Raw genomic sequence first — 25,568 nt, 5'->3', positions numbered from 1 at the left:
TTGATGATTTTTCAAAAGGTTTATAAATTAGATGATAGTGAGCAAATAGATGCTATCTTACTAGATTTTTCCAAGGCTTTTGAAAAAGTTCACCACCATAGATTGCTTAAAAAATTAAATATTTTGGCATTGATGGTCCATTGCGTCATTGGATTAGAGATTTTCTGATAGGGAGAGAACAAACTGTAATAATAAATGGCTCTAAATCAACACCAATAACAGTAAACTCAGATGTACCTCAAGGAACAGACTTAGGTCCTCTACTATTTTTAATTTACATAAATGATTTACCAAATTGCCATAGTTCAGTAACAAAAGTCAGATTATTTGCAGACGATTGCATAATATATAGAACAATAAAAACAACACAAGATACAGAACATTTTCAAAGAGAATTAGATGAATTACAGAAATGGGAAACAATTGGAGCATGTCTTTTCACCCAGAAAAATGTCAGTTATTAAGAGTAACAAAAAAAAAACTAAAACAAATTAATTCCACTTGTCTTTTTCATGGTAAACCAGTAACACAGACTAAAAACGCAAAATACCTAGGTGTTATAATAAATGAAAAACTGTCATGGAATCCCCACATAGATAAAACTATAAAAAAAAATCAAACAAAGCATTAGGGTTTATTAAAAGAAATTTCTATAAATCAAATAAGAACATAAAACTAAAATGTTATTTAACCTTGGTAGGGCCAATAATAGAATATGCATCCTCTGTTTGGGACCCCTCAACTCAAGAAAACATTAAGAAACTGAAACAGACACAAAATAGAGCAGTGAGATTCATAACAAACGAATATTCACATTTGACTAGAGTAACACCTTTAGTAAAATCACTAAATTTAGAAAGCCTTCAGGATAGAAGACTTAAAAGTAAAGTAGCAATTATACATAAAACACTGAACCATAATCTTCAAATACAAAAACAAAATTTAATAAAATACTCAGAAAGACACAAAGATAAAGGCACACGACTCGTTCCATATGCTAGGACAAATTTGTACAAATGCTCTTTCTTCCTTATTGCTATTAGAGCATGGAATGGGTTGCCTGAGCTAGCCAGGAAAACTAGTGACGGCAGAATTTAAGTCATTGGTTAATATGCATGATTAAATGCATGACTCATAGGACGTAATTATCTTATTTTTTGAAGTAACGTCTGTATCGTATAAGATAAGATAAGACTACTAACGCTGTGTCAGCCTGTGTGTATGTGTACGTTTTTTCACATTTTGTGAAGCTTTACTTTACGTCATGTTTTAATCTAAACCTTTTTTCTAATAAAAAATAATCCCAGTGAATTCGTTAAGTGATCATCGATAGACGAGCCCAGTGTGGCACAATGAGTTACATAATGTCTATGTATGAGTCAAAAGTAAAATTTTATGTTATTAAATGTGAAGAAAACAATTTAAATTAAGAAGAAAAAAAAAGAAGAAAAACAAGAAGTCCACCCAATGGATAAACATACATATAACACACACATATACAAACACAAAGACATAAACATTAAAATATACACATAAACACACACATACAAACACATAGACAGTAACATACACATATAAACACACACACATACAAACGCACACAAATGAAAAACAAACATATAGGAAACACACATGCACAAACACTCATATTCAAACACGTACATACAAACACACACACACATAGACTACAAACACACTCGCACACGTATATCTGAAGGTGGTATAAGAAGAGAAAGGAAAAAGAATGAGACTGAAAAAAAAACTCCAATGTGTTCTTGGATTTTTCATTGTTGGTCTTAGGATATGGCCCCTCACCTAGACAAAAGCTACCTTAACATTTCTCTCATCCGAATGCAGTCACTCATATCTAAATAAGTTACAATACGACAAGAAGAGCAAGAGGGAACTTTTCCCACTGTCATTTTCTTGTACACTTCACTACAAGCATTTATCTATATATATAATTCTCTTCATGGATCAAGAGTTTGGACACCAAGTAATGGAAAGATCACTCTTTTATTTCTGCAAGTCGGACGGACTAGAGTTACCCCACGTAATTTTAGAGGCGAAAAAAAAGAGGGGTGGGGGAACAAGTAGTATTCACCCGTCACTAAATAGCAGGGCCGGACTTAAGCATTGTGGGGCCCTATGCGAAACGGATTTCGCGGGGCCAAGTTTGTGTAGGGATACAGATAATAAGTGAAAATTAAAAGTTTGTATTAGTAAATAAATTCGTCTTTGCATTTAATTCATTCTTTTCTACGTACAAAATTACTTTTAGAGCCTTGCGTGTAGCGAAGTCATACTGTCATACAGTATATAATACAAATTTTATTTCCTACATAGATCACGCTCAATAGCAAGAATTAACAAATGTTTCAATCTATCTACGAGAATTGTTGACCTCAAGAAATTCTTCATTAGTTTGAGGCGCGAGAAGCTTCTTTCACTAGATTCCACAATTACGGGTATTGCATAATGCGTTTTTTTATCGCGCGTAGGATTGGCGTTTTCCATATTGAATGACACCCCAAAATGACAATTTTTGTCTATATATTTCAAAAGATTTGTATGAGTTTTCAAAAGATTTTAATAATTTCCGGATATTTCCAGGACTTTTTCGTATATTTTGCAATTTCAGATTTCCAGGAGCTCCTGGTAAATCGACAGGAGGCCGCGGGAAATCTGTTATAAGTTATAAAATGTTTTAATTAAATAATTTATACACATAGAATTAGCGCAGGTTCTATGAAAGTGGGGGGCCCACTGCGGTCGCATAGGTTGCAGTGGCCTAAGACCGGCCCGGCAAAATAGCGGCGTATGTTACTCCACCGGTCGACTAGTTAAAAATATTTCAAAAGAGGTTATGGGCCTCCATAAAGGTCTGCCCCACATACCGTAATTTAGTACTCTTTACAAACATTTATGACAAATATTTTTATTCTTCATCCGAGAGACTAATGATAGAATACTATATATATTAATATAATTTACAAAAGAATACTGTATATATTACTATTATTTATAACTTTTTCGTTAAACGGATGTTTGCAAACGCGACATGAAGCTCTTCAAAATCGACACTAGCAGCTGAGAAAAAGTAGCACTGGATAGATCCACATGGAGAGAGCGCATAAAGGAAGGGTCTCGGATTGCAGATGCCATACACTACAGAAGCAGAAAAAAAGGGTGATAATGCAACGGCGCCTGGTGATCACATATGCCCAACCTGCGATCGCAGCTGTGTATCAAGGATTGGCCTCTTTAGTCACACAAGAAGTTGCAAAGGGAAAAGATCGTCTCTCGAGACGTAAAATGCCACAGAATTTATAAACTAGCCTACAAAACTATTATTCTGTAATCGTTTAAATCTCTTGAGTTTATAAGTTATTTAAAGATTAGCTAATTAATTTAGAAAAAAAAATGAAGATATCAAAGAACAATATCTGTTTCTGCGGCTTAGGCCTATTGTTAATGAGGGTGACATTTGGCCAGCGTATAATGTAAATAAACTTTGATCTATCTGTACTAGCACATCTTTGTACTCGGTCAAAATGTACCGGAAAATGATTTTTTTTAAAGCGATTTAAACAAAGCTGTATTTTTAGCGGCCCCCGTAAGGGGAAAAAGCCGCTATTAGGTTTGTGCAAAATGTCCGTCTGTCTGTCTGTCGCTTTGAAACAAGATTGGGTGTGGTAAAATAAGCTGTACAAACTTTTTACCAGACAGACAGAGTGTGTTGATATAAGCTATGTAACGAAATATAACGTCAACTAAACGCCTTTTCTGTCTCTCTCTTCTTGCTAGTTTCCTCTTCCCCTTTTCTAACAGACATACTTATTCACTTGAATTGCGACAGACCACCACACAACTACTTTCTTCATGGTTACATGATAAACAATATGTACACTCCTTAACAATAAGTCTGACAAATAGAGTTCAGTTATTCCTTTAAACTCCAAGTGGACTACAGGGCGTAACAGTAGGGCTACTTCGCCAACGGACTCTATTTTGGGCAATCCTGATCAGTTGGGTCCTTTTTCATCCTTGTTTCTTGGTCTAACGATCTCCCCCATGTAGATCATTCAAATTCATATAGACACCTTTTTAAGTCTAAGAAGTCAATTACTTGTAATAGGCATGTTTTTTCTAAATGTACAAATATAGGATGACCAGATATGGTTTTTGTCAAACTCAGCCTACGGGAAGAAGGGAACACAATCATATCACTGCCCCACGACTGGTACCTTGCTACGCTCCTGGCCAGTTTATGATATTGTTATAATTATATAAATCCTACTTCTATTACTCCTTGCATTCTCTACTCATATCTTTCTCTCTCTCTCTCTCTCTCTCTGTCACTCTTCTTCTTCACATTACATGGTAGTTCTTAAGCCCACACAATCAACGTTATTAGTTTTTGTGTGGTTTGTCTGTCCGTCCGTTCCGTTTAGATATCGTAAACTAGAAAAGATAGGGAAAATTCGACATTATAATATTTTAGACCATTCAAAGTTCTGATGCAACGGCTACTTTTTTCTTTTCTGAAAGCGAAAAATCTAATTTTTAAAATCAAGTATGCAGGCAGTTTTTTTTTTTAAATTACACCATTTTTACAACTATTCACTACACTATTAATATTAAGAAACACAGGAGGCTATCGCGTAAGAAAAGGGATAATTAATCATATTTTTAACACATTTATGCAACCTGTTTTAGATTTTTTGTCAAAATTTTTTTTTACAATTGTATTACAAAGTTACATAAGTTCTGTCATACTAACTACTACATTGACACATAAAAATGTTTATTTTTATTTTTAAAGAGAAAAAATATATTTAGTATGCATATAAGTGGAACATAATGTAAGACAACAATTAATAAGTAGTTTTTCATATTATCGAGTGAGCTTCCGAACGGCCATGAAGCACAAAGTGAAGGTATTTTTTTTTTTTCGGAAATGTTTTTTTTTTCTTGAGGCTGTGAATGAAAGATTGACCTTTTTGACAATTAGACGGTTTGACCAATTAGATAATCATTAAAAGACATCAGTTAAAATTAGGCCAGGTTCCCATCTAACTTCACATTCACCTTCACATATCCCATGGTCTGCTGTACCGTTGGGGCACCACACAAGATCTGTCAACCTTCTTTCTCCATTCTTCTCGTCATTTGCCTTTGATAGAATTTCATTCTGATATTGTTTCTGAAAATATTGATACCTGCCTTTTTACCTGCCTGGGTGGACCACTTCGGGGGCCGATTTTGAGTTTGTGTTTCCACACAAACTGTCTTTGTAAAGCTTGTTATTTTTATTTTCTAATTCTATTTATCCCACGTGCGTTCAACTTTCTTATTTACTGAGTTGCGTGGTTAAGCATTTCTGACTGAAACCAAATTCTGTCACACGTCAAAATAAACACGCGCGGAAGAAAAAAAAAAGACATCTGCAGATGCACGATAGAACACAGTATGTGCTTTTACACCCTCTGACTTTCAATGTACCCCAACCACCTTAGTCCCTCCACCGTAGCACGTACTTCTGAAGCAGCCAGGCAAGTAGCAGAGCTAGGTGTAGGTAACTGGGTTCACCTGTTACCCCAGCTTTAAGAATGTGAGAAGGGACGGGGGGGGGGGAGGAGCTACCTGTATGCGCCACCAAATAGCTCGCCCTTCTGTACACATACGAAATGCAGGCTGTTTCAATGAAGTCATAGTAATCTTTCCAGTTTACACGTTTGATGAGTTGTTAAAAAATTGGCTTAATTTTTCTTTAATTTTTCAGTGAGGATTTTTTTTCCTGCGTTTCAATTGAATTCTTAAAAGTTCTCTAATGTTTTATTGTTATTGCTTGTGCTATAGAAGAGTTCTGTGTTGTATCTAGATGAATATTTAAATAGGCGCCTACTAGTGTACAGTCTCTCTTTCTCTATTCCTTAGTCTTCAGTCTCTCTCTCTCTCTCCATTCCTTAGTCTCCAGTCTCACTCTATTCCTTAGTCTCCAGTCTCTCTTTCTCTCTCTATTCCTTAGTCTCCAGTCTCTCTCTCTCTCTCTATTCCTTAGTCTCCAGTATCTCTCTCTCTATTCCTTAGTCTCCAGTCTCTCTCTTTCTCTATTCCTTAGTCTCCAGTCTCTCTCTATTCCTTAGCCTCCAGTCTCTCTCTATTCCTTAGTCTCCAGTCTCTCTCTATTCCTTAGTCTCCAGTCTCTCTCTATTCCTTAGTCTCCAGTCTCTCTCTATTCCTTAGTCTCCAGCCCCCTCTATTCCTTAGTCTCCAGTCTCTCTTTATTCCTTAGTCTCCAGTCTCTCTCTCTCTATTCCTTAGTCTCCAGTCTCTCTCTATTCCTTAGTCTCCAGTCTCTCTATTCCTTAGTCTCCAGTCTCTCTCTATTCCTTAGTCTCCAGTCTCTCTCTATTCCTTAGTCTCCAGTCTCTCTCTATTCCTAAGTCTTCAGTCTCTCTCTATTTCTTAGTCTCCAGTCTTTTTTTTCTTTATTCATTATTCTACCCCCCCCCTTTTCTTTTTGCATGCATCTTATGCACCTTTATAATTATATATGAACCTAAGCGAACACTCATTTTAGTTGGAACATATTTTCTTTACCTAGAGATACACAAACTCTGTAAATACACCGTACGACACTTAACTGTACATCAAAGTCTCGCTTTGCAAATATAATTCAGCAGTGAACTCGTTAAGAAATCAGTTTCTGTTGGGTGCCATACTATTGTAAACATTAAACATGGCTTCTGGATCTTCCGACCTAATCCGGCTAAGGAGGCACGACACTGCAACCCCGTGGGGGTTTCGCCTTCAGGGTGGACGAGACTTTGGACTACCTTTGTTCATTGTCAACGTAAGTTGAGACAGTTTGTTTTTCTTCTTGTACGCTTGCTGTTGTTTTTCAAAGGAGTTTTCGAAAACCATGATGCTCGCTCTTGACTAAGAACCTCAAGTAAACATAAGAGCAAAATACGATAGAAAGCAATTGAAAAAAAAAAGAATAGTTTTTAATAACAAAGCTTATCTAAGGGAAACAACCACTAGTTACTATCATGTATCTAAAAATTATAGGGTTTTGCTCCATTTCTGCCAAATAAAAAAATTAACTAATGAGTACCAAATAATTAATTAATTGGTTAATTTTTGGATTGATTCGTGTATGGAATGTATTTAATATGAATAATTATGCACAATTTCAACTTGATCCTTTAATGGGAAGTGGAAGAAAAAACGTGCCAAAACGTATTAAGGGAATTAATATTTCCTTTGCATATGGCCACCCCCCAAGCAAAGTTCAGACTCGATCAAGTAATAAAGATTAAAATATCATTTAAATATGATTGCAATGTTTACTAGATTACATAAGTTGAACATAAAGTTTATTAGATTATTAAAGATTATTTTTTTATATATTATATTTTTACTAGTTTTTACTTACAAACAACAACAAAGACATGGGACATCTCTAATGTTTAAGTAAAGTATTCTCTTCAGACCACGTGGTCTATAGGGCAGATATGTAAAGGTCATCAGTTTCTGTTGCCCACGGTTAACGAGGGTGCCATGTGGCCAGCACAACGACCAAACGCCTTTACTTATCCCCAACGAATGTCAGGTACCCATTAGAGCTGGGTGGACTTGGAGGCGCCCTAGAGATCTCGAAAATAAAAATCCTAGTTTTCACCAGGATTCGAACCAGGGACTAGGGCTTCGTCTGACAATCACTTTACCACTCAGCCGCCGTAATCTAATGTTTAGAAGGTAAATATATACTACTCTCTACAGCTCCTGGCAGTAACGCATCTTGTCGTTTCTTTTTTTTTTTTTTTTTACATTGTTAAATGAGCAATTATTTTTTCAAGAGCCAGTCGGTAAACACAATTGACATTATTTCCCTTTCTTCAACACTTTGAATGAAGGCAATGAAGTGTCAGCGTCCGTCATATATGACGCTGTAATGACCAAAGGGGGGGGGGGTGGCATTCTACATCAACATGTTTGACCTCAGCTCATATGCATGTATGTAGACCCTTGTGTGTAATTGTACACATTACTCTTTACAGGGCACCAGTGTGTGTATCTAAAAATAGATTCAACAAATTGTGTCATAATTACTCTGACAGAATGAGCAAGTCTAGACCATCTCTCTCATCCTTTCTTCTTTTCAATGACATATTAACACAAAATCGTCACGTGATAATCTTAAACCTTCTAACGATCTAGAAGACCATTTAAAATAAAAAATTCTATTCAAGTCACTGAAGTAGGCCTATCGAAAAGATTTTAGAACACGTTGAATTTTATTTTGAATTTGATATATTTCTTTTTTTGTAACAAGTTTATTCTCATTACTTCTCGATTAGTCAACGATACCATATTTTACTGTTAAGTTTTCTACAGGTCTACGCCATAAATATTCTGGGTCATAGACAGGCACCCTATTTCGATGTTTAGACTGCGCTGTAGAGTTAGGTCGTACATACCTTTGATGTAATGTAAGTCTAGACCATACATATCTAAGTGTCCTAACAGTAACACAACATGGTCCCCATACATGCCATGTATCTCCGAAAGTCATTTAGATTATTTACTTAAAGGGCGTGTACAAACTATTCTCAGTTTTTGTCCGCAGAATTTGCTTTTGCACTATTAAGTCTATGTTCCCCAAAATGATCAAGGTCTTGTAGTCTCTAGGCTCTACATCTTCCAAAATGTTAAATTTCTTAGCGTATTTATGTATGCATTTTTAATTTCTTTTATTTACCATTGGTTGTATTGTCTGTTGCTGCAATTGAGACTTAAAAATGTCTTACTTTAATCATCTTAAACTGTGGTTACGGTAAAAAGTTAAACTTCGTTTTAGAAGGGAAATGCCAGACGAATTGAAATATCTGGGCGTTTAGTGTTTCCTTTCCTTTGGACAAATTGACTAACAACTGTTAGGAAACATTCATTCTCCATTTCCTACTTTGCCTAGGCATACAGTATAGAATGGCTAGTGCTGCTTCAAAGTGTGAACTGTTGCTTTAAAGTATTTTATTAATATTATCAGTTTCTTGGAATAACATTTCATTTCGCCAGTAATCTAAATAATTTAGTCCTGTTCCTTTAATTACGCATGTCGTGGTGTGTATGCTTCGTACAACTTAATCGTGCTTGGTAAATTGTTCATACAGTGTTGCATGAACGGTGTAAGAAAAAATATATGATCTTAGGTACTGAGAATCTTTTATGTGGCACAATTTCAAGGAGTAGTTTAACAATATTTTAGCTTTTTTTTAAGCGGTCCCCGAAAGAGGAATAGACGCTATCAGTTTTGTGTGGTCTGTCTGTCCGCCCGTCCGTCCCGTTTAGATCTTGTAAACTAGAAAAAATATTGAAAATCCAACATCATGATATTTTAGGCCATTCAAAGTTCTGATGCAGCGGCTACTATTTTTCTTTTCTGAAAGCGAAAAATAAATTTAATTTTTAAAATCAACTATGCAAGCAGTTGTTTTTTTCATAAAAATACGCCATTTTTACAACTATTCACTATAATAGTAACAAACACGGGAGGCTATTTAGTAAGAGTGCACTGGAGTAAAGGAAGTTTAGTTTTACGAAAATGTTGTTTTTTCTTGAGGCTTTGAATAAGAGATTGACCCCTTACAGAACAATTAGATAATCATTATATGACATTAGCTAGGCCAGTTTCACATCGAACTTCTCTTTCACTTTCACCCATCCCTTGGTCTGCTGGACCGTTGGGACACCATACAAGATCTGTCAACCTTCTTTCTTCATTTTTCTCTGTCATTTCCTTTTGATAGAATTTCATTCTGATATTGTTTCTGAAATATTGAAACCTGCCTTTTTACCTACCTGGTTGGACCACTTCGGGGGCCGATTTAGAGTTTGTGTTTGTAACCTTGTTTTTTTTTTTAATTTATTTGCTGCTTCGTAGAAGTGCTATAGATTTCTAAATATTGCACGTATGCGTTTTATTGTTAAAGCTAATAATTAGGCCTATGTGCCATGGCATCAAAAATTGAAATTATAATTTAAAAAAATTATTACATGATGTATGTTTGCATTAAAATTTACACGTGACCTGTGCATCTTTATTTTTTAAATATGTAAATATATATGCCTTTACATTAAGGAAGTGTAGTTCAATGTAAAATATATATGGCCAAACGAGTGTTGTTTTTTTCTATGCCTTCATATGTGGACTTTTTTCTTTATTTAATACCGTGTTTGATTAAATGCCAACAGTTATATATAAAAAGTCACTTCCTGATAATCCGCAATTTTATAAGCACTCTAGATATAAGTTTGTGTGTATCGTAATGTGTGAGTACGAATGCTAAACAGGTGCCGCCTACAACTCCCTTATTATCTTGTTTTTCTTGATATGATAAGATTACTAGCTACACTTCTAGATAAAAAAAAAAGCTTTTCAGTTTCTTCTACGTTGTTTGAAGCTGATACTTTCGTACATATTAGACTCAAATGGAATGTTTACAAATATTGATAAAGCCCAGAACTAGGACTCGAAGCCAAAGTTGTTGAAAGAAAAGCTAATATTAGCGTCTCTTCAAGTATACAAAGTATTTTTAAAAAAATGAGACTAGTGACGCCTGTGTGTTTACTTTTGAACCTAATAGGCCTATAGGTTACGACTATAAGTCCCAATCCCATAAGAGTGCTTTTTAAGTTGAACAGATAGGACTACACAACATGTATTAGAAAAATATCAACACATACATACATACATTTACATAACGATTACCCTCTAAACACATATAGGCCTACTCGCCTACACACTGTGACAGACAGTGACAGATGTAAACACATGACTCAGAAGTTAAGTAGAGTGTAAGATTCGGCTTTATAACCAGTTCAAGTCTTTGATTCTCTTCAATTAGCGATATCGAAAGTGCAGTTGAAGAACTTCTACAATGTATAAGATTTATTTGAAATATACTTTTTTAGTCTTTTGAACTTCATGCATTAGAATAGTTCTGAATTCTTTTCACTTTCACCCATTGAAGAACACACACAGACATATCTATTTATAAAAATTGTTAGCCATCAGATAATAAAACATATGAGTTAATTAATATTATAGTTATTAATTATTTTGTTTGATACCAACAAGGGAAATTAATCCTTCACTATGCACAGATATGGCTAAATATGTCGGGTTTTGTCCCCTTAAATGATTGTACGCGTTATTTTTGGTTATTAATTATCTTGTTTGATATCTAATAAAGGAAATAGCTTCTACATTCTTGAGTGATATAGTTATTAGTGCGGAGTTCTTACCTAAGTTAAGCTTTGTTTAAAAAAAAAGATTTTTAAAAATATTTGCTTGTCTACTTATGAAAAGAATTTTGTCCGACAAGGTAATCGCTAAATTTTATTGATGAAAACAATGTATTTGAAAATAGAAATTGTCACTGCGTGTTGTGCGTTAGGCTCGCCAAAATCTGAACATTCTGGGAGAAGGGGAAGAAAAACAAGAGAAAAACAGTTCTAATTATCACAATGCCAAATGTTTTGTCATCTGATATATATCAAAGAGATTGGAACTCATTTGTTGCAATTAGCAATAATTTTTGGCTTTTTTTTTTAAGAGTGGGGGGAGGGAGGCTTTGAGTGTGTGTAAAGTTTGAGTTAGATAAAGAGAATGATGATGAAGAAAATAAAATGCTAACGATGCTCCAGTCCTGCTTTAATGGTGGAAAAAAGCAACAACTTAGATTTGGACTATTATAAATTCTAATTCAATCTAAATTAAGTTGAAATAGTTCTAAAAAGACACGATAAGGAATCCTTCTACTTTTTTTCTGAAAAAATTATGTTTGTATTGAAAGTTTAAGCTGTTTTCTACTCATCAAAACATGTATGTCCAATGAGACTCACTGTTAACATCTCTCACTGTATGTTGGGAATCTCATGTCAACAATAACAGGCAACATCCTGAAAACATTTTCAAACTGATTTTTTTTTTACATAGAAGGAATTCATTATTCCCCTGCTCTCAGTCATCTCTCTCTCTCTCTTTCTCTCCCTCTCTGTCTCTCTCTCTCTCTTTCTCTCCCTCTCTCTCTCTCTCTCTTTCTCTCCCTCTCTGTCTCTGTCTCTCTCTCTCTCTGAAAAAAATCTCGCATATATTTTCATTTTCTGTATCGCTCTACTTTTTTTCCCCCTAACACTTTCGCTCTATTCTCAGTCTAGTGCAGGGGTCGGCAACCTTTTGAGTTGGAAGAGCCAAAAATGACAATTTACACAATTTCGAAGTTTTTAAAGAGCCACAAAGTTTTTTCTTGCCAGCTATAAATCTCACACAATGAATTTTTTAAAATGTAAAAAAAAAAAAAAAACTAATTCATGTAAGTAGTGTTTATCACAACAAATTAGATAAGATATATATTGTCACCACCTCAAAGTTGGTGCCATAGAGTAGAAACCCTAATTCTGTATTGTGTATGTTAATTCCATATTGTGAATCTTATTCACAACCCATGTTGCACTAAGGTGAACACTTTTGACCTTAGGTGAACCAGGGAGTTAAAGGCAGTCAGTCCACATAGAGATCTTGTAGCAAGCACTTGTATTGAGTCACTTAAGATATAAGCAGTAGAGTTAGATGTTTAAAGTAGTTGGTTATAGAATAAGTACTAAGTTGTGATATTCATATATTACTGTTGGATTAATACTGACCATTCCTGGGTCGAATTGTATGGTGTATTCACTATGTGGTGTTATATTAAACTTATTGTATCTGCTACACCCAGCGTCATTTCATTATTCAGTGATTTGTAACAAGAACCCAATGTCACCACCACGCCTACATTGATAACCACAGCCACATTCATAACATATAAAATAACCCAGTGACATTTATAAAATCATACGGTGACATATATGGTATTATTAGATAATTATTTTTTAATTCGGTAACAACTAAATAAGTTAGACATTTACTTGCAACACTAACATGTACTCCAATAACAAACAATTGAGGAAACAAATTCAATGGGAGCGATGGCTTAGGTTTGGATACATTTTGGCTCATAACTTGTTGCTTTTAGTTTCAAACACGACTCTAAATTTTCTTTTGTTAGTGGGCTTCTTACTTTACTTTTAATTATAGTCATGCAAGAGAACAAAGGCTTGCACGAATATGTCAATCTGAAGATAGTCAGCACTCCAAATGCCAACTTTTTCACCTCACTATAGCAATCTGGAAGATTATTCCATGTGCCGAATTAACTCGTGGCATTCCTTAGAAAGCTGTCCACTTTTGTTGCATTACGTACATATATTTCTGGACCTCCAACACTTCCAACTTGCTTTTCAACTCTGTAAATTTTCCACCCCACAAAGCTTTACTTTTTAAATCGATCAATTGCATTTCTAGAGATCCAGTATCAGTTCCAAATGGATCAATGTGGATTTCGTTTCTATTTGTGTTGAGAAGGTGTACTAGGAATACTAGAATAGTTTTGTAGGTTTTGAGCTGCTCAAATCTATCAAGAAACTCATTTTTGATTTTTTTGTTATAACCGTGCTGAAGTAATTTGTGTCGAAAGTGGCGCGGATTTTATCGCAATGCTGCTTTAGACATTCAAAAATGAAATAATTGACCGCTCTGATTATCTTCGGCAAAAAGAATTAATTGTCCTTCAAAACAAACCAATTCTTATACCAAAAATGTATTTATTTCATTCAAGCACAAAGCTAAACGTTTCGTCACCCTACCTTTGGAAAATCATTGCACTTTTTGGGGAAGAAGGAGGTCGGATTACTGAGTCTCTATTTCCTTTAAGTGATAGAGTGCTTTTTACAAGATGCTGTTAACAATCTTTATTACCAAATTCATGACTTCACCTAGTTCGGTCGGAATTTGTTTGGGCTCACAGTACTTCTTGGTGCATTATTCAGTGAAACGTAAGAATTTCTTGGTTTATTTTGCTCCGACGAATCGTTGTTTGCCCTTTTTTCCTGTCATACTTCTGGCTCTATCAGTTGCTATTTAAATGATTTTATCTAAATCGATCTTATTGTCTTCAAGGTATTTTCGCTTAGCTTTCGCTTTATCGTCCCCTCTAGTTTGTCATGAGAGCGGTAGAAATCCTAGAAGTTCTTCTTTTGGACTTTGGGAAGACAAAATGGGCAACTTGTGCCGTGTCTTTATGTTGCAAGAATAATCTATAGCAAGTGATAAATGATTTTGAAATCACGAAACATTTCTTCAGATGCACGTAGGAAGCAATCTTTGACATACTCATCATCTGTAGATGGTATGCGTTTTTGTGCAATTTCTAGTGGTACCGCAAACTTTGCCGGATTAGTATTACTTGTAGATTGTTTATACATTTGAGGATATCATTCACTTCTAACTCATTTACTTGAAACAACAAACTATACGTCACAGCCAAAGCATGTGGTTAAGATGCCAATTCGTCTTGCGTCAAAACGAATTAAAACCATTTGACGACGGCGTCATTCGAGAGCTTCTGACGGACTGACAACAGTGACGACGCGTACAATGGGGGAGGGGTGTGGGGAAAAGCGAGTACAAATGGCTGAGAGATCGAATCGGTGCCTAATCCCTGTTAAATGATTCAGAACTATTTTTTTTTTTAAATGTTTCCATAAAATAAATAATATTTGCGTATGGAACTAAAGAGCCGCAGCTTCACATTCAAAGAGCCGCATGTGGCTCGCGAGCCGCAGGTTGCCGACCCCGGGTCTAGTGTTGTGGGTTACGTTTGTCATGTTGGCAACCCTGTCTTAGTAAATCTAGGTCAGTTCATTTACTTTCTGTCTCGCTCACTTATAGTTTGTAAACGTTCCGTTTTGTATAGGTCTCTGTGTGCTGGTATTACTGGGTATTACTGTCTTACACATCTAGAGTCCACTTTTAGCACCACACACACTTCACATGTGCAATGTCTTTCTGCCAGCGGTGTAGGAAACAAGACAGATGGATTGAATTCCCAAACTTAGATTAAGAATAAAGTACTAGCTCAAAATATACCAAATATCTTATTTTATCCTATGAAATACAGACGTGACTTCAAAAAAGAAGATGATTACGTCCTACATGTGTTCCTAGGTCAATCTAGTCATGCATGTTAATCAATGACTTATATTCTGCTAAATCATTGGTTTTTCTGTCTGACTAAGGCAGCCGATTCCATGCTCTAATACAGCGGTTCTCAACCTTTTATGCTCGGCGACCCCTTTTTACAATCCCCCACTCTGCCGCCCCCCCCCTACCCGCAAACACACACAGCAATAGAAGAATAGACAAAAACAATCCATTTTTTCGATGGTCTTTGGCGACCCCTGGCAAATCGTCAATCGACCCCAAGGGGGTCGCTACCCACAGGTTGAGAATCCCTGCTCTAATAGCCCTAGGGAAGAAGGAGCATTGGTACAAGTACCTATTTATAATACAGGCCTGTTTGATCTCCCACCCATAATTTAAAAAAAAAGTAATTTGTGTCTTTAAATAAACAGTTACAATATTTGCCTCGTAGTGTAAGAGTGAATTTGGCGCATCAAATTATGCTAGAGTTACCCAACTTTAATCTTATATATGTATTTTATGGTATTATAGATATCTCTTAAATTATCTAATGCATTCGCATACAATTTCGTACATACGTTTCTTTTACCTATTTGGTGTTTGCTAAGACACGGTTTTGACAGATTCGCAGACTGACCGCTTCAGTTCGCGAAAAAACGCAAGCTTTCTATTATACCATCCATATTTTTAAAACAAATTTTCTTTCTTTTTCCTAAGTCAACTTATTTTTAATTTTCCTTACGTCATATTGTATTTTCATTTCTGCTTTTTTTTTAAAGACACGTACGAAGTAAGAACAAAACTAACAGCATCAAACAGATCTATAGTCTCTCTCTCTCTCTCTCGCTCTCTCTCTCTCTCAATCTCTCTCTCGATGAGGGCGTGACAAGAGCGAGAATTGATAATAATTTGGCATATGTCCATGTGTAGATAAAACTACTTTATTCTGTAGCACTGACTTCTCTATACAAAAGTGGTGTAATATAAACGATAACAATTAATAGAACTAAATTGACATCTTCTTCCTTTCTTTATACTCGTACAGACTTAGACGCCAAGTTATACGAGGACGTCTTTGTTTGCGCTTTCCTCGTATTGGCCTCCGTGTCATCGCAACCCTTGGTATGCCTAGTTCATTTTGTCGTAGAACATGTCCCGCAAACCTTACGCGACACTCTGTCACAACCTCACTAAGTGTTCGACTCCCAGTTCGGAATAGGATTTCATTGTGTGAGACCCGATCTGTGTAATTGACTCCTAAAATCCGTCTCAGCCATTTTTGTTGAGCCACATTTAGTCTTTTCTCAATTTTGACAGATGACTTCCATGTCTCACATGCATATGTTGCAGTTGGAATGACGATTGTGTTGAGAAGGTGTATTTTTTTCTCGAGCCCAATGGCTTGGTTTTTCCAAATACGCTGCAGCCTTTGGAAAATGCCCCTGCCTTTCATATTCGTCACGCTACATCATGGTAGACATACCCATCATTTGTTATGATGCTGCCAAGGAACGTGAACTTGTCCATCTCTTCAAGCTTTAACTCGCCAAGTCTGACGGGGACACCCTTTGTCTTATACCCCACTCGCAAAGTTTTAGTCTTATCCAAGTGTATGCGGAGGCCAATTTTGGGTGCCTATCTAGGCTCTCCGTCATTTCTTGTATGCATTTATTTGTAGCCCCGAGTACATGCAAAGGTGAAATAAATTTTCCCCACCCTATTTAAAATGAACAATAAGTTCACAAGATAAGTTTATTAAAGTATTCAAATTACAACAATATAATAGACTGTTTTTGGACTATTTCTGTTCATTGTTCAATAGGAATATCAACATTTTAATACACAGCTTTGGAGAGTTGAGAATTTCCTGAGACGTTTTTGAAGCTCTTTTATCTATATTACAATAAAACGGGAATCCAATATATATGTAATGAGTCTGTGTGTAAGCCTATATGTAATGAGTCTGCGTGTAAGCATATATGTAATGAGTCTGTGTGTAAGCCTATATGTAATGAGTCTGTGTATAAGCCTAGATGTAATGAGTCTGTGTGTAAGCCTATAGTTTTAGGCTAAACCTAAAACGCACAATGAGGCTCACGTTTTAGGCATCAGTGTAGCCAACGAGGGAGAACAAGAATGCATTGTGCAATGAAATGTCAAAGAGTAAGCATGGAAAAAAACGGAGCGGGAGAGGGGGAAAAGCCAACTATGAATTCTGTACGTACCCTTACCTACGTTCTTGCAGCGCTTTGTTAGATGTAACCAAGGTGATGCTGTGCGTTGTCAAGGATGAATTCTCGTTCTTGAACTTGTGGGGTGTGCTGCAGGTGGGAGGAGAATAAAGTGAGGTAATGGATGGGGAGAGGGCGGTGGAGGGAGCCTAGAGCAAGGAGTGGATGAGTAGAATGTAAATATTAATGAAAAGAAGCACACACTCTTTCTTTTCTCTCTCTCTCTCTCGCTCTCTCCAGCCAGCCAACTGTTTTACTTCAAAGGTAAGTAAATATACAGTGGCGACATTGGGAAGATATGTAGATCTAATGTTCAGATAACGAATGTGGTGTCTTGTCTCCTGTATTCAGTCTTAAGAAAGAGATTCTGGCCAAGGCAAAAGACAGAGAACAATGGAGAAAAGACGGTCAACAGTTCCTGAGTGGTGCCCCAACGATCCACCAGACCGGATAAGTGAAAGTGGTGAAGACAGGCTCACTCACATGAGACGATCAGATTTAATGTTTTTTTAAATCTCCTTCTCCCTTTTATCTTATATTTTAATTACCCAGACACTCTTCAATCTCAGATTTTATGAGCTAGTTGACAACATAGGGAAATAAGCGTCGAGATGAACTGAAATACCAACAATCAAAGAACCCCAGAAAAACACAACATAATTTTATGAGCAGAGAAGGGCGCTTGAGGTTCTATTCTGAGTGCAACTAGTGTTATGCATATTAATAGGCTATGTAGGTTACATTTACTTCATAGTAGTCTACAATATAGCTACCTACATAGGAGAAGGAAACTATGAAGCCTTACCTTACCTCTGGTGCCACTGGAAAATGCTTTGAGCGTCAACTGAGGACCAATTAGGAGTCTGTGACCCTTAGGAAACTTGCTACACCCTTTCAGAACCAGCGATGTCATAACCCCATTAACCATAATTAATTCCCGGCTTTTATCTCATTTCTTTGGTCGTTCTACGACTCGAAAAGGCCAACACACAGTATGTAACATTCTGCCTAACACCTACATCCACATTGTCTGTCTATATAATTTTCAAATAAACAAAAGTATTTTTTTTTTCTATTTATCTATACCATTGACCTAATATTTATAGAGATTACCGTTACATTCAATACTGTCTCAATTCAACGCTGCTCAATCACTGTGCTGTGACTCTTCCGTAAATAGCGTTTCTTACTGACTTAATACTGAGTATGTTCTATTTCCTTCAGTAAAAGAGTTCTCTTTCTACATTTTTGTCTCCCCCCCCCCTTTTTTTTTTTCTAATCCTATCCCTGACCTATAGACATTGGTTGTTTGAGAAACTTCTGAAATACCTTTCGTCCAGTTCAACCTTGCTCAATGCAAGTTAGCTAACCGGAACTAAAGTGCAAAATGCAGGAGAAAAAAAAACACACTTAATTATTTGTTTTTAATCTGGAAAAACGATTAGACGTCGATCAGGTCTAAGCGAAAAGTTCCCACTTGAAATTGAGTTTGAGTCTCCTATTTCGTCACAAATTAAACTACTCTGAATTTGTCTCTTATCTTTTGTGTGTGTGTGTGTGTTCCTCTCTTATTGCTAGAATCAGAAGCTAATAACATCTTCAAGTTATTACTGTTAGATAAATGTAAATTATATACAAATAATTCCTTATTTAAAATACAATTGAAAAAACATAATTTAGTTAGGCCTACATTTACAGAAGTCACATAAAGTTACATTTCCTCCAACATGGAGCCGATAACTATCGAAAGATCGATTACTTCACTCATAATAACAAATAAAGGATAGTTTTTGTTTTTTTTTAAAGAAGAACGTAAATGTTTTACCCCCCCCCCTCCAAAATCCTCTTTATCACACCCTCATCCAAAAACAAAAATTCCTGGTTACGCATTTATGCAATTACCAAATTAAAATATATGATTTGTAAAGCAACCATGCCATAACATTTTTATCTCATCTCACATATACCCTGACAATTTCCATAGGGCTGCTGGGATAGTTTGAGTAAACAAAGCCCTCCTTTTTTCCCAGCCAGCAGCTGTTCTTAGTAGGATATCACATCACAAGAGAGGCCGATCCATTCTTTTATATTCGTATCTTATATATAATACAGACGTTACTTTAAAAAAGAAGATATTGTCCAGCCATATGGGACCTCATTAATATTCTAAAAAGTTTTAGGCTTTGTATAACTTAACATTTTAGAAAATATGACTAATGTAGATATGAATATATAGAAGTATATAAATTGTTAAAACAGGTTTTACTTGATAAAATTAATACCAAGTTTCAGGGCCGGATTTAAGCATGTGGAGGCCCCAGAGTTGTAGGCCTACTAGCTATTTTTGTTGAGGCCTTTACACTTTTTCGAAAGCTTTAATAAAAAGCAACGTATTAATAATAATTATTGTATATGATAGGAGGCTATATTTTTGAAGAAAGATAAGATTACTATTAAATTTTCCTTTTTTAAAAAAAAACAACATTTAATATGCATTTTTTGTTTAACAAATATTTTTGAGTTTATGGAGAAAGATAAGGCCTTGGAGTTGACACAATGCCGTAAATTCGGAGCTGCCACAAGCGAAAACGTCTTAACCACAACCAGTGTTGCCAACCATGTTATTCTAAACATTAAAGTTTCTGATCCTTCGAAATTCGGATATTTTGTTATCTCTATTGATACACCCCCTCCCTCCCTTGTGGATTCCCCGGGGTAGTAGCCTCGACAACACTCCCTTCATCGGCCTGCCTAGATGTCATTAAAAAAAGTTTTTCGTTCGCTGAATCACATTCAATTCCAAATCACTTTTCATCTATGGTGGAGAACTAAAAATATCTAGCTTTTGGGTGTACCCGGCGTAAAGAAATTAGAAGGCGGCTGTCTTTGATGTAGTGCTACGTACGTAAAACAACAGTCCGCCTCCACCCCAGCGGACACATTGTTTCTGAGGCGTTGGAGTAACTTTGTTGCAAAAGATAGGTCTTCTTCTCTTCGACAAAATGTAACAGACTTTTTTTTTTACCAAGCTTATATCAACTCACTCTGTCTGTCTGTCTGGTACAAGGCTTATATCAACTCACTCTGTCTGTCTGTCTGGTACAAGGCTTATATCAACTCTGTCTGTCTGGTACAAGGCTTATATCAACTCACTCTGTCTGTCTGTCTGGTACAAGGCTTATATCAACTCACTCTGTCTGTCTGTCTGGTACAAGGCTTATATCAACTCACTCTGTCTGTCTGGTACGAAAACCCTACTGTAATTCTAACTACATACATTTACTCACTGTACTTTCTTTTTCTTCTTTTTTATTCCTAAAAATATCCTGTTTTCGGTTTCGAATTAAGCGGACTTTCAGTCAGATTACCTATATGAATATAGATTAAATTACCTCCCCCCCCCCCGGCCAACCCAAGGACTAATAATCTAGTCCTCCGAGTGTTTTGAATTGCAGAGATTTATATAGCTTAAATATGTAACTGTAGGCCTACTCTGGGGGAAGTGAAAGCATAAGAGTTTTTTTTTTCCTTTACATTTTCATTAAAAATCTAATAATTAAAAAACAAAATCCTTTTTTTTTTAAACTTTCGGTCTTGACTTTTTTTTATTTTTATTTTTGGGCTTTCACTAGATCGTTATATGTGTCAATAGTTTAACCTTGTGTTTCCATATATATGTCTTCACAGGTGTCTCCCAAAGGTATAGCTGGAAAGGCGGGCTTACAGAACGGGGATGCCGTACTCCAGATCTGTGGGACGAGCGTGGCGGGTTGGACACACCAACAAGCTAAGAATGAGTTAATTAGGGCCGGAAATGAGGTGGACCTTTGTGTAGCAAGGTAGGCCTAAAGCTGAAACCGAAAAAAGAGTTTACTTTTTTTTTCAACAAAACTCTCGAGTCTTATGCAACTACAATGTACACAATGTAATTAAGGAATTAAAAGTCAAACTTAAACCGTAAACGTGTTAAATAAAATGCAAGGGATAGGCACATAGATCTATATATTCTACAAGTGCTTCTTCTTCCCTAGTGTCAATAGCGAATGGAATAGGTTGCCTGAATCAGCCAGGAATAACATGCATGACTAGATTGACACATGAATTCGTAGGACGCAATTATCTTTTTTTTTTTTTTAAATTTTGGAAGTAACGTTTATTATATATAGGATAAGATTTCTAGGTTATAACTTTGGAGAGGGGTGGTTTCCGGATCAGGCACTTCTACATAGGTCTTGTGTTTAACAAAAGGCCTAGTGACATGGGTCCAATGTTTTGATAGGCACTTCCACATAGACTTTGTCTTTGAAATTAGTCACTTGGTACAATGTCTTGATCGGACAGTAGGCCTATTTAGTTTTGAAGTGAAAGGATATCGTTGGCGTTGTCTGTTACCACAAAATAGTTTTTTCGCTAGTTTCAATCTCTTTTGTTTTCCCATTTGTCATATACGTTTCATGCACTCTTTTTAGAATTGAAGATTATTCTGTACTAGCCCTACTAATGGTGTTACTCTAGTCAAATGTGAGTTTGTTATGAATCTCACTGCTCTATTTTGTGTCTGTTCCAGTTCTAGGGGTCCCTCTTGTAGCATGCTCATAACATCTAAGCTTTGACAATGAAGAGTTTCTAAAGCATTTCGTTTAAAAGACAAGAAAAACAAATTAAAAAAAAAAGACAATACCTCCTTATGCAGCTTATAGAGCGATTGTTTTTCTCTTAAAAATTAACGAATTTTAGATTAGTAGCCTAAACAATGGAACTTTTTCGTATCCCCCCTCCCCCTTCTCCCCTAGGAAGAATCCTGATTAAGTGAATGTATAGATCTACTACATTTTATAATAGTACAATGATAAGCTTTTAGATATAGAGTAGGCCTAGTCTAGATTTATAAGACGATGCGCACAATTTTCCTGAACATTTATTTACTAAACTCTTGAATCAATAAAGCCTTACATTCGGAAATTCCCGAAAGCTATAATCCTTTCAAAACCGATGTTGGATCTAGACCTAGAAACCTAGTTATGGATCTCTAGCCAAATTTAAATTAATTAATTTTTTTTACTTGAAAAATGCTAACGGTCAAACTAGAGTTTTCGCGATTCTTTTCGCAGCGATATAGGCCTACATCAACTGTTAAATTTCTAGGAAAATTTTTAGAGCCGTTTTTAAGATCAGCTTTCCAGGTTCCTGGGTCCAGGTTTCTGAAGGTTCCATGAAGTTGTGACTTGAATGGAGGGGATTATAGGTATAGGTAGTTAAAAAAAAGAGAACTCAAATGATAAAAGATAGGCTTTAAAAAAAACACGTTTTGTTAGAGTGACATGCAAAAATTTTGATTTTATAAAAAAAAAGTTTTCTACTTTAAAAAAAAATATTTTTAGAGGCATGGTCAATACGTCGGATCCCAAGGTGAAGGCTGCATGTGGCGTGGGTCAGACTGACAAGAGAGTGGAACTGGACGAAGGAAGCATCAACCCACACATGAACGAGGGAACGAAGTTTAGAAATGTTACACCAAAAACTTACAAGATCCTGGAGGCTCAGCTGGGATCTGAACCCTTGCCCCCAGCTGTGGCACAACAGCCAGCGCAGAATATGGCACCAGTGTATTCGCAACAAGGTGAAAATAGTTATACATATTAATCAATAGATATCGACGTTAATGTTTTATATGTGATACCAAACACTGTTATCACATAAATATACTTAACTATCAGATAACATTGGGCATAGAGCCTGTGTATGTTGGTCATAGAAATATGGTGTCTTTTCTTTTCCCTTTCTTTATTACACGTTGTATTAAAAGCCTATTTACTCAAAAAAAAAAAAACAAGAAAGAAATGATAATCGATTTTGGTAGGGAAAAGAAGGAAAATGATATTGTTTCTGTAGCTGGATTGACTATTGAAATAGTGCAAACTTTTAAATACCTTGGCGCTATACTAAACTATAAACTAAATTTTACTGCAAATACTGATTATAACAGCAAAATAGCGCAGCAAATGTTAGAGAAAAGGCCTTGGCAATGTTTTATCACGCTCATATCTGCAATATTTTAAGTTTCAATATCATTGCCTGGTAAGGCAATCTGAGCATTAACAATAAAAATAAACTTCATATAATCCTAAATGCTGCTGGTAAAGGAATTGGCAAAAACCAAAACCCATTTGGGCAGCTGTTTGAGACAAACATCCATAAAAAAAGCTAAAAAGATTCTACAAATACAAAATCACCCTTTGGGTCAGGATTTTGTGATTTTACCATCACAAAAGAGATACAAGACACCGATAGCAAAGACAAACAGACACAGACACTCTTTTGTTCCACTGGCAATCAAATCATTAAATAGAAACAATCTGATAGAAATTTTTCACATGTAAATTATGAGTGAATCAGGTGTAAATGTACATTTTGTTTTTTTATAGTTATAATGTTTTGTTTAATGTAATGCACAAATTGTAAGACAAATCTCCTTACGGACAATAAAGATTATTATTATTATTAAATTAACCAGCACTTTATTGTTTTATTACAGCGCCAGCGCAGGCGAAACCGTCATCGATCTTTGACAGAAAGAAGACCGAGAGATCTGACTATTTAGTGGCACAGGGGAACACAATCCAGAAAAGTTATGGAGAGCAGTAAAAGGAGTTATCTAGCCTTACTTTTTTTTTTCTTCCTTCCAGCTTGTAGATCTTGCAGCATGGTTAATAGATAGATGAAATCAGAAAGATAGTCTTTTTTTTTTGTTCCAAGATATTAGACTGCCAAGAAAGATCTAAAAGTATACAAGCTTTACAACATAAGACATTAAACCTATTAGTAAACTGAAGTGATCTAAGGGAAACAACTCTCCCCCCCCCCAGACAGTTCTTCATAATGTTATGGAGTCCCATTTATTAATTAATTCATTAATTAAATTTTTGAATAAAATTTAAACTCCTAATGCTACTAAAGAATATAAAAGATTTAACATCTTTTTTATATTAATCATTTGCTGCAGATATGTTTGATTTTTAGGATCTGTAAGATTGAAATAGGTCTTGAATTACTACTCTATCCCTTGAACACAAAATTATCAGAAATAATTATTTTATTTTTAATAAAGTGCAAATGATTTAAAGCTTATTCACATGAAGTTTCTCTTTTTAACTTTTTTTTTCACCTGTGTTGTGTTCTCAAAGAACAGTAAGTCAATATTAAGTTTGTTGACACAGCTATATACATAAAAAAATTATTATTATTAGTTTAGATAAGCCAACAAAATTTCATTGCATGGAATCTCTTGAATCAGAACATTGAAGAATGATTTCTGCATTATAATAAATTTTTGACAAATCTACATGGAGACTTTCTATGATAGTAACTATTTTCTAAGTGTGAAGCTAGATTTGTTTTTCATCAAGAAACATACATAATATTATATATTGAATTTAACAAACTGTCTCTATTAAAGCTTTTGCTTTTATTTACATTAAGACTTTATTTTCTTGACACCATTGTGAGTTCAGCTTGCAATTTTATTGACAAAGTTTTGTCTAAAAGGCTAACAACACTTATTGTGATCATTTATGTTTCTCTTCCATTTTCAACCTACATAAAAAAGGAAAGCCAAGCAAGCCTCTGTCATCACTTATTTGTTCATCTTCCCTTTCATCAAACCAAGTTCTCTAGTCTATAATTTTTTGATCATGTTGCTTAAATGAAAGTTTTTCCTTTTTATCAGAATAAACATACTATTAATACAGTAGTTAAGATTAAAACAAAATCAGACCTTAATATCATTCGTTGATAACATTTGGCTTTTTTTTTTCAAGTAGGTGATAAAATCTCCTGACTTTATGTTATTAATTGTGAAAAAAACTACATATCCTAATGATAAATATTACATTGTGGTAGGACTTTAAGGCATCACAATTCACTCTAATGAGGTCTAATTGTGAATGTTTAACATAACAACATGTGCTCTGTATTTGTATCATATTTTCCACGAGAATTATTGAATGTGATAATGTATCATAAAATATAAATAAATTATTTGCTACATTGAAGAAAACTTTTACAATCAAAGTTTTATTTCCATTACTTTTGTAAAATTCTTCTAAAATTTATTTTTATCTTTTATTCATGCAATGCAATATGTCCTACATTTTTTTTTTACAATGTTTGATTTCTTTTTTGCCTTACCATCACTTTCTGGAATATCCTATTGATCCTATGCTCTTTTTGTTATATCTACCATT

The 25,568-nt window shown here is 35.3% G+C and overlaps 1 protein-coding gene across 5 annotated transcripts; it reads left to right on the top strand.

Annotated features, from left to right (window-relative positions):
- Positions 1 to 5,626: 5,626 nt before the first annotated feature.
- LOC106075291 (PDZ and LIM domain protein 7-like) lies at positions 5,627 to 24,100 on the top strand. 5 transcript variants are annotated; one of them, XM_013236257.2, is made up of 5 exons: positions 5,627 to 5,784; positions 6,611 to 6,859; positions 21,013 to 21,164; positions 22,707 to 22,945; positions 23,861 to 24,100. In XM_013236257.2, the coding sequence occupies exons 2-5, from the start codon at positions 6,746 to 6,748 to the stop codon at positions 23,968 to 23,970; spliced, it is 615 nt and encodes a 204-aa protein (XP_013091711.2). In that variant the 5' UTR covers positions 5,627 to 5,784; positions 6,611 to 6,745; the 3' UTR covers positions 23,971 to 24,100. The 5 variants fall into 5 exon arrangements, with proteins under 5 accessions (XP_013091711.2, XP_013091714.2, XP_013091713.2 ...); XM_013236260.2 differs by having other exon boundaries at positions 5,647 to 5,716; XM_013236259.2 differs by having other exon boundaries at positions 5,659 to 5,784; positions 6,587 to 6,859.
- The last annotated feature ends 1,468 nt before the right edge of the window (positions 24,101 to 25,568 follow it).

Source organism: Biomphalaria glabrata, chromosome 13, assembly GCF_947242115.1.
Source record: "Biomphalaria glabrata chromosome 13, xgBioGlab47.1, whole genome shotgun sequence".
NCBI classification, from domain to species: Eukaryota; Metazoa; Mollusca; class Gastropoda; family Planorbidae; genus Biomphalaria; species Biomphalaria glabrata.
This window is presented reverse-complemented; position numbering and strand designations above follow the sequence as displayed.

Excerpts from the sequence above, each read along its gene's own strand:
- LOC106075291 (XM_013236257.2), top strand. The coding sequence starts at position 6,746 with ATGGCTTCTGGATCTTCCGACCTAATCCGGCTAAGGAGGCACGACACT. Across the intron at positions 6,860-21,012 it reads TACCTTTGTTCATTGTCAAC|GTGTCTCCCAAAGGTATAGC; the intron begins GTAAGTTGAGAC and ends ATGTCTTCACAG. Across the intron at positions 21,165-22,706 it reads GTGGACCTTTGTGTAGCAAG|AGGCATGGTCAATACGTCGG; the intron begins GTAGGCCTAAAG and ends AAATATTTTTAG.